The 13,829-nt window shown below is 33.4% G+C and overlaps 1 protein-coding gene across 1 annotated transcript; it reads right to left on the bottom strand.

The window, feature by feature from the left end:
- Positions 1 to 6,055: 6,055 nt before the first annotated feature.
- LOC132049192 (70 kDa peptidyl-prolyl isomerase-like) lies at positions 6,056 to 8,353 on the bottom strand. The gene is made up of 6 exons (XM_059439894.1): positions 8,153 to 8,353; positions 7,167 to 7,427; positions 6,811 to 6,888; positions 6,529 to 6,609; positions 6,266 to 6,446; positions 6,056 to 6,174 (listed from the first exon to the last, which is right to left on the bottom strand). Exons 1-5 carry the CDS (start codon positions 8,274 to 8,276, stop codon positions 6,352 to 6,354), a joined length of 639 nt encoding a protein of 212 aa, XP_059295877.1. The 5' UTR covers positions 8,277 to 8,353; the 3' UTR covers positions 6,056 to 6,174; positions 6,266 to 6,351.
- Positions 8,354 to 13,829: the final 5,476 nt, after the last annotated feature.

Below are 13,829 nucleotides of genomic sequence, written 5' to 3'. Positions count from 1 at the left end.
GCAGACTCTGCCTTAAGGCATAATTAAAAGTCTGCCGAATACGGCAGACTTTGCCTTATAAGGCAGACTTTTTACAAAGCCTTTCCTTGCGATTTTTTTTTTTTTTTGATTTACTGAGCGGGGTTTAAACCCACAACCTCAGGATATTTTCAGTCACCTTTTTACGCGAAGGAAAAAAATTAAAAACCAGCAATTTGAAGGGCAAAAATTAAAGACTAGTGCTTTTGAAATTATAGTTGTGTATCACAAATACAGAACGTTTGTCGCGTTACGTAACTTTTCAAGTAAGTTGCAGGCCTGAAGGGTCCCTTAATAAGGACGCAATCCCAAGAGCCAAATGAGCTACCCTTGACCTCCATCTTTCATCAAATGAAATATAGGACCAGCTCAAAGGTTGACATTATAATAATAGTTGTAAAAACTGTGTTGTGCCACGCTAAGTTCAAGGTGACCATGTAGTTCAAAAATTTAAAATTTCATTGCACATGAAGTTGGAGATGGAGTTATTTTTTTTGTTATACTTCTTGCGAACGGGACAAGAAAGCATTTTATTTGAAATTATGAAGATGGTGTTGAAAAACATGTTATAAGCTGTTTTTCAAATATGAAATTCAACTTCAAGTTGAATTTGAAAATTTTTCATGTACAAATTTTTAAACAAACTAAAAAATTATCCCAAAAAAAAAAAAAAAATTTATGGCCAAACGTTGTCCTAATATGCGAGAATCATAGTGCATGATTCTTACAGCGATTTGTCTAAATGTTTTTGACCCCTATATATTGCAAATACGTGTAGATTTTACTTTGCATTCTATTTAATTTCATATAAAATAATATATAAACTCACAAATGACTTAATGTTGGCATCATTAATACCACTGACAAAAATATAAGAAGTATACAAACAAAAGAAGCCAGGGAGGAGCATCTGCAATATATACATAAAAAATATTTTTTATTTTATATATACAATGTAATTTTTTTGTCGAAAGGAATTTTTTTGTTTCTTACTGGCTCCACTCCTGTATGTGGGTGTGTATATATATATATATTCTAATTGCTCCGTCCAAATATTATATTATTTTATGTGATAATTATGCTAAAATTACCCCTTTTCCTCCAACCAAACGAGCATGTAACAATAGTCGCTTTTGTAGGCGTGTTAGATGGACTAGCCCAGAATTTACGTTGTTCAACTACGCATTGGGAGTTGGAATTTGGAAATCTAGAAGTATTTCAATTGTCCTAATCTCTTAAGCTATCCACATGATTTTTGATGGATCACCCTATATCTACTCAAACCTCAATTTCCAGAAGGGAAAAAGAAATAATAATACTACTTAAGATTTTATATTACAAAATATAAAAATATATTTTTTTATTTATAAAATATACCAACAAAATTACAAGATATATTAGATTTGGGCTTAATAGAATACCCACGATTTTGAGCTTTTATTTACGAATAGAATCTAATTTTTAAATGTAGGCTTAATTTTAGGATACTTACTAATCAGATTCTTCTTCTTTTCAAAACGATTTCTCTCTCTCTCTCTCTCTCTCTTCCTCTACAAATGTTGATAGATTATGTATAAGAAAGCTTTTGATTACTGATCTGCGTATTAAATATATATATACAAGTTGGTCTATATTGTTTTGAGATATATATGATCACTGTGTGTATGAAATCTGTATATATTATATATACTGTAGTTCTTAAAAATGTTAAAAACTAATATATGTATGAAATTTGTGTTAATATGATATATACCATTTTTGAGATATATATGGTCACAATGTGTATGAAATGCGAATAAATTCGATATAAACTAGTATTAAAATGTGTATGAAATGAGTATGGAATCTGATTTGTATCAATTACAAAATTTATTATATATATATATATATATTAAAAGCATGAACTTCCTAACTTAAAACTTAAATTACGAAAATACCTTCTAAATATTTAACCTAACTATCCTAATTATTAAGTAGTATAAATGAATGAAAAACAATAGTTGCGCGAAAACAACCAGAAATGATGTGTTTTTTCGAAAATAGTCCGTTGCATACTAACAGACACGTTCCTTCATTAAAATTCTAGAACTATCCATTTAAAGAAAGGCAATGTATTCAGTTGAAGTTTACATCATGAATATAAGTGAATTAACCCTCATTCTTTAATACTCTCAAACAGGTTAGTTCATATGTACTTATTTGCCTTTGTTTTAATTTTTATGCTATCGTAGAACGTCACTTATAAATTTGATTTGCTTTGTGTCCGTTTGCAGTGAATAAACTACCCAAACTTCTGTCATTTCTCTCTTACATGTAGTAATTGTAATCTTTGTATCAATATGAAGATGAGAGTGAACAAAAACATGCGCAAACAATATCGAGGTATCAATTAATACTCTTTCGTCAAAAATTACACTGAGTTGTTAGTTAAGTTTCTTTGTGTGTATATATATATAGGGCACGAACTCCCTAACCTAAAAGTTAAATTACGTAAATATTCTTCTTTAAAACCTAATTACCCTACTTATTAAAAACAACTAACGCGCACAACATCCCAAAATACACCTTGGATATGATCATATGTGTTTTTTCAGAGAAGTTTCTTACTTAAGAAATTGCTCCTTCAAAAAAGCTGCGTAACTTACTGCTAAATTCAAATATCTAATTGTGCCTTCAACGTGACTATTTTTGCCCTTCCGAACAAGTAGATTTTCCATCTTCTATTTTCTATTCCTTGAATTTAATTCTCATGCATGTGTCACATGATCTCATCTTTTTAACTAATTTAGAAAACATGATCGTGCCTGCCTGTGTTGTAGCGTAAGTTTCAGCATCCCTTCGTTCTTCTTTTGCCCTGAAAGGTATTTTTCATCCTTTCATGTCCGGCGGCGTTAGTGTTCCTTCCATTACTGGCCAGGATTTTGCTCTGGAATTTATCACACTCAATCTCCATGAATATTGCTAATTACATTAGGTATTTACCATTACTGGTTATTCCTTTTTAGACAGGAAATATATATGTATTCATGTGATGAGATCTGCCATTTTGAGTTTGAGGTCATTTATCATCTTCCTTTTTATTTTTTACTACCATAACATTATTCTTTTTCCCCTTTGTTATAAAATTTCGTAGTTTATTTCGTATACTTTTTCCCTGATCTATATATTGGATGCCCAAAAGTGCATAAATAAGATGTGACTGATATCATGTTAATTTAGTTTTGAAGTCATTGGTTTCTTAATACAACTTTATGTATAGAGTGAATTCTGTTCAATGAATCTGAGTAATTAAGGTCGGAAAAGAGGATGCATTTAACAACATGTAAGCAGACCTAACATGTCGTAGACGTACAATTGTTCACAATCTCAACATGCATGCTCTTGATTTGTGAGATGTTTTCATAAGCCATTTGATGCAGATATGAGAAACTGATTTTTGAGGAGGAGTTTGTATACAAGTATTGATGGCTCAGCAAGAAGGATTGGCTTCTCAAATGTTCCATGATGGCATGAAATGTGAACTTAGGAAGCGAAGGTTCTATATTAAACTCGGCTTTCTTAGAATATATGCATCACCAATCTATCTTGCAACCTGTAAAAGTGCATTAGATAATCAATATCATATACTAAACCAATATAGTATCTCCACATTTTTCATGTATTGCAAATTTATCATTTCAATTTTTCCTCCAGAAGCTTAGCATAAGAGCATTCTGTTTTTTGCTTCTTTAGGATAAATTCATAATATTTGGATATCAAATGATGCCGGGACCAAACTTGATAAACCTAAAATATCAGAATGGAGTTAAATGCGCTTTTAAAATTTATCTGCTGGCTTTGGTGAAAAAATTATATCTATTTTAATAGTTTCTTCTAAGCCAATTAGTTACATAATGCATATTCTCTGCCTAGATATAAAGGGCTCTTGAATTGTCCACGTCAATTGGACAGAATAAGAGTCCGGAACCAAAATGACCCCAAGAAAAAAAATTTGAACCAAAATACCCCAACAAAAAATTAAGGTGACATAAGTACCCTTAGCGCAGCAATTTACTGCGCTAAAGGACTTAACCGTAATGGCGCGGTTAAGTCCTTTAACGCTGTAAAATACTGCGTTATAGAACAGAGTAAAAAAAAAAAAAAAAATTTTTTATAACGCGGTATTTTACTGCATTATAGAAACAGTAAAAAAAAAAAAAAAAAATTTGGCCAACTTTATTTTTTGCAATAATTAGTGTTTTTTTCCATACTTTGACTTCTGCGTACAATAATGTAGGCTCAATACATCAAGGATACGTAAACGTTCGGATCGTCATTTTAGGAGTTGAAAAGGTGCCCGAAGTAAGTTTTGTTTGAAAACTTCAGATTAAAGTGTTCTATTTTTATGAGGTTATTTTAGTCAACTTTATATGTCGAGAAAATTAGTCAGCTTTATTTTGAAAAATTGAAACCACAAAAGTGAAATTGACATTCACAGCTACATTGCCTCGAGATTTTTACGTTGAAATCTATTGTGTATCATCATATTATAAGTAAAGAAAACTAAAAACTTCAAGTCAATTTGGGGGAAAATTGAAATTGAATAGGATAACAATTGTTTTTTTAAAAATCGGCTCGACCAAAATAGGTAATTTGACAAAACTACCCCTAAAGAAATAGGCATTGGGATTTGATCATATAACATTTAATAGGGGCAAATATGGAAAAATAAGGTAAATTCTTTCTTGATTTGCTAAGTGAACTCTTTTTTTTATCCGGAGGGAGTAGGTTTTAGCCTTGAAACTTTAAGTGTTAATTATGTTGCTGGCTTGTAGTCGTTTTTATCATCCCGAACCAAAGGGAAATTTTTTAATATTTTATTATATTTAAATTTAATATATAAAATATATTTACACATATAAACTTATTCGGTACTTTTTCGGTTTATTTATATAAAATTAAAAACCAACTTAATTATTCGGTACGCTTATAAATTTATATAAAAACCGTCAGTTTTATTAAAAAACCCTAAAAATCGGTTCGGTACGGTACAGTTCGGTGGGTTAAGTCGGTTTTTTGAAAACCATTGACACTCCTAGCTGCTTGCCATGATTAAAAATAAGGTTAAAAATATTATGGTTAAAAATTGATTTAAAAATATTTTGCTTTATTTTTAAAGATGCAGCAGCATGGATGTTGAAAATATGGTTGAAAATTCATCTCCACATGTAGTACTCTGGACAAAATCTTCATTATCGCGAAACTGGTTGCAGCTTGATTTGAACACGCTCGGAACCCGTCCCCGCTAAACCATTGGTTGAACCATCGGCTCGGATACCACTTGTTGGATCATTGACTCTGATACCACTTGTCGGGACCGAATCAGGGCGTCATGCGGAAGCTAATCATTGCAAACCTTGAACACGATAAATCAGACAAACAGAATATGCTAATACGGTTTGATCAATTGATCTATGTATGAAAAACTAATATGAAAGCTGAAAAACTGTTATTAGGGAAAAATCTCCCCTTAAACAAAACTCTCTAAAGGACTACATTGTGGATGTTATTGTGTTATGAATGAGAAGAGAAATCTTCTATTTATAGAAGTCTAAAACTTCTCCTACAAGAAAGGAATAAATATGGTAGAATCCTTTTCTACAAAGAAAACTTTTTCTATCAAAAAATTCCTTTTAAAGTAAAACACAATTATGGTAGAATCCAAATTAGGTAGGAAATTCAGGGCAAACCCTAACAAATCTCCCCTTGGCCTGAATTTTTTGGCAAAATAATCTTGATTCTCCTGTTTCATAAAATCTTATCACCACTGCTTGCCATGATTAAAAATAAGATTAAAAATATTATGGTTAAAAATTGATTTTAAAATATTTTGCTTTATTTTTAAAGATGCAGCATGGATGTTAAAAATATGGTGGAGCAAGGATTTTCAGGAACGGGATTTGGATGAACCCTTGTGCCCCTAGCTCCCCCACTGCCCGCGTGCTAGTTGATCCGAACACCATCGTTATAAGAAAAAGAAAAAGAAAAAAAAAGACAAAGAAGACAGAAGAAAAGTTTACCTTCTAAACATACATATTCAAAGGGTTGTTCATCTGATCCTTTTCTTTCAAATACGACTGTATAAAGTCCCATCTTGTAGCTTTCCAATATATACCACTAAGTCAAGAACATAAAATTCCAGGACTTCAATCTTCTTGATTATATAAATGTATTGAACAAACAAAATGAATTTGCGGAAATTTATTACCTTTTGCAAGGGATCCTTCATTAGGATGATTATAGCCTTCACCAGCCTTAATTGACTTCCTAAGAACCTTCTTTTCTCCAGTAACATCAACAACACTTTTCCATGCATGATATCAGCTCAAGATGAATTGTCATATTCGAATTTGATTGCAATTTTCCAATTCCAACATCATCCAAATAATCTTCAAATTGATGAAACACTACTTAATTATCTTTCTTTTTTGCTTATGAACAATAACTTCTTGTTGTGTTTATCAAACTTACAAGCTGGCTTCACAGTTAACTCAGCTATTTCTCCTTTTCTCATTGTCTTCAAGGATTTCGTCATGGCTGGATATAAGTAACCTAATAAAGGTGCAAATTCTATTAGTAATACTTGCATCTTAGACAATGTTGCTCATCCCCCTTAAAAAATAGGGTTGAGCCATGTCGGATCTAAAGAATGCATAGCTTTTAGGGGATCCGACACAAACCCTATAATATTTTTGAAGAATCCGAGCTACATAAGTCTTATAAGGTAAAAAGCAATTCTAATAATGTATTGACCTTCCAATAAAGAAAACTCAACACCATCATCAGATTTTGACAGAGTTTTTCCATCTGCAGAGCTTGCTACATACTTCACTATCCAATAAAACAAGAGGTGATATTAGACTGTCGTCTAACATTTGCAATAACTTACAAAATCTTAGATCGTAGTCTGACGTTTTCTCATAAAATTTTCAATTTGCTCAAAGAGATCTTAGATTGTAGTCTAAGAGGTCTATAAGTTGCACGAGAAATAAAAAGAGGGTCATTTACTAAATAATTATCCCAGAAAAGGAGGAAATAAGATGCGGCCTTTTACAAGAACGTGCGAAAATTTCTGAAATATTAGTAAATGAAATAAGTTAAAGACATACCTAGTACTCCATCCACATCTCTAGGTGTAGCCCATCCTGCACCTTCCTTAATTACTTTCTTCAATATTCCTCCATCTCCAGTGATATCTCTAACTGAATTCCAAGAGACCAATTCTATTTCAAAAACAAGTGTTGAATTGGGAGGAATAAGAGGGGGAGAACCAGTTTCTCCATAAGCCAAATTTGGCGGAATTGTGAAAATTGCCCTGTCACTTTTTTTCATTGTAGCAATTCCTTGATCCCATCCTTTAATAACTTCACCTGGAATTCAATAATGTACAATCAAATGCCCTTAATGTCATAAAATTACTATTATTTGTATAAACTATGGTGTAATGCAGAACATAAAACAAAACTCAACTATATATTAACTGATTTAGGTACGGCTACATCCCTGCTATGTTGCTCGGACTCAACAAAATGTTGTTGCACCGTGTTGGATCCACCAAAAATGCAATACTTTTGAAGGATCAGACACACACCCAACAACATTCTTGAAGAGTCCGAGCAACTTAGCATCACTGTTTAGAAAATCGAACTTGGATTACATGTGAAATTATATTAACATGTCAATGTTGAAATTCAGTATCAATGGTCCTGTGTGCTTTCTAAATCTCCAGTTAAATATAATTTTAAGCCGAGTCTAATGATGTTTAATTTTTCAGAATTGAGAAAATATGAAGAAAAGACAAATTTTAAGTTGTATCTATAGTTTGTAATTTGATCAACTCCAATTAACTGGCTGCCCTGTTTTCTAGGTTTAATGATACACTTATCAACCAAGAGCGGAGGTGATAATTACGCCTCCATCCTTAACTAGAGGCCTCAAGTTCGAGCCTTGAACAAAGTCGCCTCTGGTAGGAGCGCTTTACACCAAAGTGGAATTTCCCAGCACGGTTTTGATTTAGACAGGCTCCAAAGCGAACAACGTTTTTGAAGTGTATTCTATTAGTCATTAATAAAAATATAAGAGACCAGAATATTACCTTGTCCTACCTTGAACGTAAAAGGCTTCCCTCTATCATAGCTTGAATCAAAAAACTCTCCATCTTGAAGTTTCACTCTGTAATGAACTAAATAATCCAAAAACATCAATAAAACAGTCAGCATTTTTTAACTAGCTATGAAAATAATAAACAAAAACTTATGAAAAAAGTAATTAATTAATCATGAAATTTTAAAGAATCATACCTTGGATTTATGTGGAAATGGACCCCTGCTTTGTTAACGTTCATCAACTTTTGTACGCTCTCAACTTCGTAGGCGCTTCACCTAAAAATTGGTTATGCAACAACTGAAGTATTATTTTGTTACATATTGTGTGAATGTTTTCATTCCGACTTGGAAAAACAGGTAGAAATCTATTTTATATGAAAAAAAAAAAAAAAAAAACTCTCAAACAGCTTCTCTTAGTCAAAATTTAGAGAAATTTTGTAGAAAAGATGAAAATATATTAGTAAAAAAATTGGGAAGATTCTTTCATACTTCTGTGGCGAAGGACATTAATTACGAGAAAATCTTTAACTCTAAAATTGAAAAGCCGTAGGTTTAGATTAAAAATGAAAAACCATCGGCGGAAGAACAGAAATAGGAAAGATCAGGAACGACAAAGTCCAATTGAGAGGGAGAGAGCAAGAGATAAATAGAGCAAATTAGAGTTTTACATCGAAGCATAGCTATTTTAGTCCGGACTTGAGAAAATTTAATAGAACTAAAGAAACCTTCCTGTAAAATTGAATGCCCCTATTTGGATGGTTGTTTCTTGTGGTTCATTAATGTACAGTATGGTATTGTATTGTACTGTATTAATAAATACAATATTTGGGTACACTGTATGTTTCTTGTGGGTTAATAACATTTTTATTATTTGATTTGACTATATGGTATTGTATAATAATATGTCAGTTTACTAAAATACCCTTAACTAATATAACTATTAAAAATATCAACAATTACTAGGATAATCCCAATTAAAAGACAATAAATAACTGCTTTCATCTCTTCTTCTTTTTCTTTGATTCTATAACCTCGAATATAAGTGTTTGTTCAAATTACTTTGTAAAAAAAGAAAAAAAGCTTGCGTGAGCTAGATGAAGTTCTAACGCTCCAAAAGAAGCTTTCATTTCTCTTTGTTTGATCCATGCGTGTGCTGCTGATTTTTTATTGCTCTAATAGTGAGTCTTCATTCTTTCTTCTTCTCATTGTTATCAGCGAAGAGGGATAATGTAACGACCCATTTGGTCGTTTGGCACTTTTAGGCCTAATATTCCTAAAACACCCTTTTCGTGGTCTAATCTTCATTGCCTATAGTCGCGATAACGGATGATTCGGTTATTTAATTGACGAGTTTTAGTCCTCATTTGACATTCGAGGACGAATGTTCTAAAGGAGGGGAGAATGTTAGACCCGTATTTTTATACGTCGAGTTATTCGCGAAAGAATCAACGTGAGATAGAAACTTCGATTTTAATTTCTAAACTAGAACTAATCGGTTATAAATTCTACTTAATACAAAAATGTTATTGGAGATTAGGAATTACTTAAGTGTGGTGTTAAGTAAAAATTTGTGACAATAATGATCCAACAAGAGCATCAAACGTCCAAGGTAAAAAAAAAAAAAAAAAAAAAAAAAAAAAGGATGACTCAAAGTCATCTAAAATAAGGCAAATGGAAGACATACAAGTGTGAAATTAAATGTTGATTCATCCACTACATTTTCAACATATTGTGGACAAATAAATTGGAAGAAATATACATGTATATTCGGCCAAGGAGCTGAAATTTGGAGGAGGAAAAGGTTAGTCATGCAATTGAATATTGAAGCATGCATTACTTTATAAAAGTATACATTATTTTAGGAAGACATAACATGGTGGAGGGATCATTTCACATTAAATATGGATCATTCATCTTGGAATGATTACAAGGGACAAAGGGTAGTGTGTGAATCATTCACCACACATGATATTGTCTTGTAAACAATTGAAAAGAAAGAAGAAAGGAAACAAAGATGAAAAATCAGCCAACACACTTAGCCGAAAGTTGAAGAGAAAAAAATTAGAAAATTTTAAGTGTAAAGTTAATGGAATGAATCATGCCATAAGTGGAGCATGTGACCAACTTGTAGGCATCAAAGTTGAACCAAATAATGACTAAGACATGATCCATCACAATTCATTTCAACTACACAACACAAAGAAAGAAAACCTAAGTCTAGAGAGAGAAAGCTCTCGGCCACATTGGCTGATTTTGAGCTCTTTGAGTCTTGATCCAAAAATTATTTTTCAAGGTGTTTCAAACCTTTAGAAGATCCCTAGAAATGTGAAGATAGTTATTGGAGCAACAAGAACAAGTATTGGTTCATTTCACAAACTCTAGCCAAGTTGAGAAGTCAAGTTGTCAAGGTAAGTTCTAACTTTCTTTTCATGTATTAAGGGTGATGTAGATGTGTGAATATAAGTTGTATGCATGAAATAAGGTGTGTTGATGTTGGAACATGATAATAACCATGAGGTTATAGGTGTTGATTTTGAAGTGTGATTGTAACTTGATGAACATGAAATGCATGCATAAAATCATGAACATTGGTGTTGGAATGTTGTTGTGGCCGTGGGACTGTTTTGGTGGTATTGATGGACTGATTTTCTTTGGTACTTATGGTTGTTACTATCATAGATCTCAAGGTAAAAAGAATGAAAAGAATTGGGAGGTTAAAGGTGAAGTTGTGTTAGTATGAAAATAAAGTGAATCTATGATTTTATGTGAGTGATGTTGAAGCATGTTGAAACCATGTGTGGACTGTTTTGTGAGGAAGTTAGTGAACTATTTTTACTTGATATTTTGATTGTTATTATCATGAAATTTATGATGGAAATGAAGGTGTTTAATGATTGGAGTTGAAACTAAAGTCATTTGTGAGTTGTTATAAGGATTATAGAAATGACGATATAGCGTAGTTGCGTATGAATTGATGTTGTACTTGTCGTGTGGATAGCTGGTCATAACTTACTGAAATTATATGAAAAGAAGACATGAAATGATGTATAAAAAATCGCATGTGGTTGGCTTAGTATGTTCGTAAACGTTTGCAAGAATTCCGAACATTGTTATGTTGTCGGTTAGGGACTGTTTTGGATGTGTTGTTGGTTAGGGACTGTTTTGGACTTGTGTTTTCATTAAGTTGGAAAGAATAATTATAAGTTAAGATTATACATCATATTGTATGTTGGATGGGCTGTTATAAGTTGTTACATGAAAACGTTAAGGCTACAAACTAATAAAAGTAACTTGAGAATGTCGAAGCCGTATGTGAATCGTTATTGCATGTTATGAATGTGGGCTGTTTAGAATATTGTGTGGGCTGTCCGGATTGGTATTGAACACATAATTATTGATGTTGTATTGGTAGTATGTGGTTGGTTTAGATACAAGAGAAAACATCGCCTAAACATCTAGAAAGGAGTTACTAACGTTAGAATACGTTTGAATCTCCCCGTAGCTTAACCATAGTTGTTGGCGTCTTAATATAGGTTGAAGTATTATTGGGTAGCGTACACATATTGTGTGACGAATAAGCACTAAAGACCTTGTCCGATCGGAAGCACTTCGAAGGAAAAAGCTTTGGCGTGAAAGTTCGTGACACACGTTCGGCATTGAGGTAGGTTACGGTTTACTTTATGTCTAGACTCTGGTTAGCGAAACGTATGTAAATAGTAGTGATTGACGGGAAAGCATGATAGGCCTTCGGGCATGGTGTGGGAGGTAAATTCCATCTAGGTTGGTATTGCCGGTTGTTATGTGGGCTTGTCGCCATTATTGTGATATCATGTTATGTGGGCTCGTCGCCATTATTACGATATTGTTATGTGAGCTGTCATTGTATTGTGATTTCATGTATTTGATATAATTCTCTCTCTCTGTTATCCCAATTTTCATATGGAAGAGGAAGGTTATTACCGAGAATTGAATATTGAATTGCAATTCCTAGTATGAATCTATGGAACCTATGATTGCGGTGATTATTGAGGTTGATTCCATGCGAGGCACGCATCCCATATTCTATGTGCTATGTGATGTAATTATCACCTAGTTGTATCTTTATCACATACTAGCTCCCTCCATTATGAAAGGGAAGGGTAATATTGATGATTGAGCCGTGGGCAATAATATGACTTGTACTTGTTTATTGCATATTGGTGATATAGTTGAGACGATATCATGCATGACATGCTTTCATATTACTCTTATGTTGTTATAATGGTGAGGAGAGTGATTGAGAGACTCCGAGGTTTTTGCCGGAGATTGAGAGGACGAGAGACTCCGAGGTTTCGAGATTGAGAGTGACGAGAGAGACTCCGAGGTTTCTACGCCGAGATTGAGAGTGACAGAGAGACTCCGAGGTTTCTGCCGGAGATTGAGAGTGATTGATAGCCTCCGAGGTTTCTGTCGGAGAGCACGAGTGGTACATGGACTTCGCGGGTCCCCCATGGGTCATGACTATGAGGCATTGCCATAGCATGTGTGTACGGGAGTGGAGTGTGAGAGGTGACTACTGCATTGCATAACATTTACCTAGCACGACATTGCATTGCATAGCACTCCATTTGAATGGTCATTCATGTCATTGCATGGCACATTCTCTTTATTGATTCTTGATTTGTGAATTAAGAGTTGTTGTTTGTGAGTATTTATTTTAAAGGTCATATGGAATCGAGGTTTATAGAATTCTCCCTAGGCTTATAATCTGAGATATTGAGATCCCTTGTGACTATCGTTAATGCAAGACTTTCTCATGTGCTAGATGTGTGACTGTGTTTGATTACTTATCTGCTTACTTGTTAGTTGCTTCTTGTTTATATGCGTGAACTAACCATTGTCGGCCTATGATACCTACGAGCCTTGTGTTGTGCTCATACTACTCTTGCTACACTCTTTCTGGAGTGTAGAGTTATTTTCAGGTGATGTTCGAAGTCTCACGACCGTTTCGAGGCATTCGTCAAAGACGTTTGGGTGAGCTATTGCAACCCAGAGTCTCTCCTTAGATTTCTGTTGTTCTCTATCCTTAAACGAAGTCGTATCCGAGCTTGAGTCTGTTATCTATTCAAATTGTAAACTTCTTATTAGCTCTTGTATGAGTCTAGACCAGATTTTGAAATTTCTTATAATAAAAGTATTTATTCCGCATGTTATATCAAATTAAGGTAGTTATACAAGGGTTCGCCCACCAGGGAGGGTTAGTGTGGGTGCCCGCATGATCCATGATTTGGGTCGTGACAGATAATCTTGATCTTCCTCCTCGTGATTATTAATAATACAAGAAACATAAAGCTTGAAGGATTTGGAGGCAGACCAGACTTCAGTCGTTGGAGGGAGTGGGAGGCAAAATTAAATATCCAGTTTATATATATTAATAAAACTAGGGTAAAGGATAAAATAGAAATTTTAAAAAATAAGTAAGGGTGTAATGGGGATATAAAATTCGTAACCACGGAAAAACCATCAAATCCGTGGTTACAAAAATTGGGACTTTTCATGGTTATATAACCATGGGATGAACCACGAGTTTACAACACAACACCACATAATTTTAAGAACAATGAAAACAAACATGGTTTCATAGAAAACCATACATTAATGAACCACAGGAAACCACCATCCAAACAG

Source organism: Lycium ferocissimum, chromosome 3 (genome assembly GCF_029784015.1).
Source record: "Lycium ferocissimum isolate CSIRO_LF1 chromosome 3, AGI_CSIRO_Lferr_CH_V1, whole genome shotgun sequence".
NCBI classification, from domain to species: domain Eukaryota; kingdom Viridiplantae; phylum Streptophyta; class Magnoliopsida; order Solanales; family Solanaceae; genus Lycium; species Lycium ferocissimum.
Note: the sequence above shows the minus strand (reverse complement) of the source record. Positions and strands in the feature narration are given on the sequence as shown.

Bases quoted from the DNA above. Each gene is read 5' to 3' on its own strand.
- LOC132049192 (XM_059439894.1), bottom strand. From the start codon at position 8,276: ATGCTGACTGTTTTATTGATGTTTTTGGATTATTTAGTTCATTACAGA. The intron at 6,889-7,166 runs GTATGTCTTTAA...TTTATTGGATAG, and splicing joins AGATGTGGATGGAGTACTAG to TGAAGTATGTAGCAAGCTCT. The intron at 6,610-6,810 runs GTCAATACATTA...CACCTTTATTAG, and splicing joins TGAGTTTTCTTTATTGGAAG to GTTACTTATATCCAGCCATG.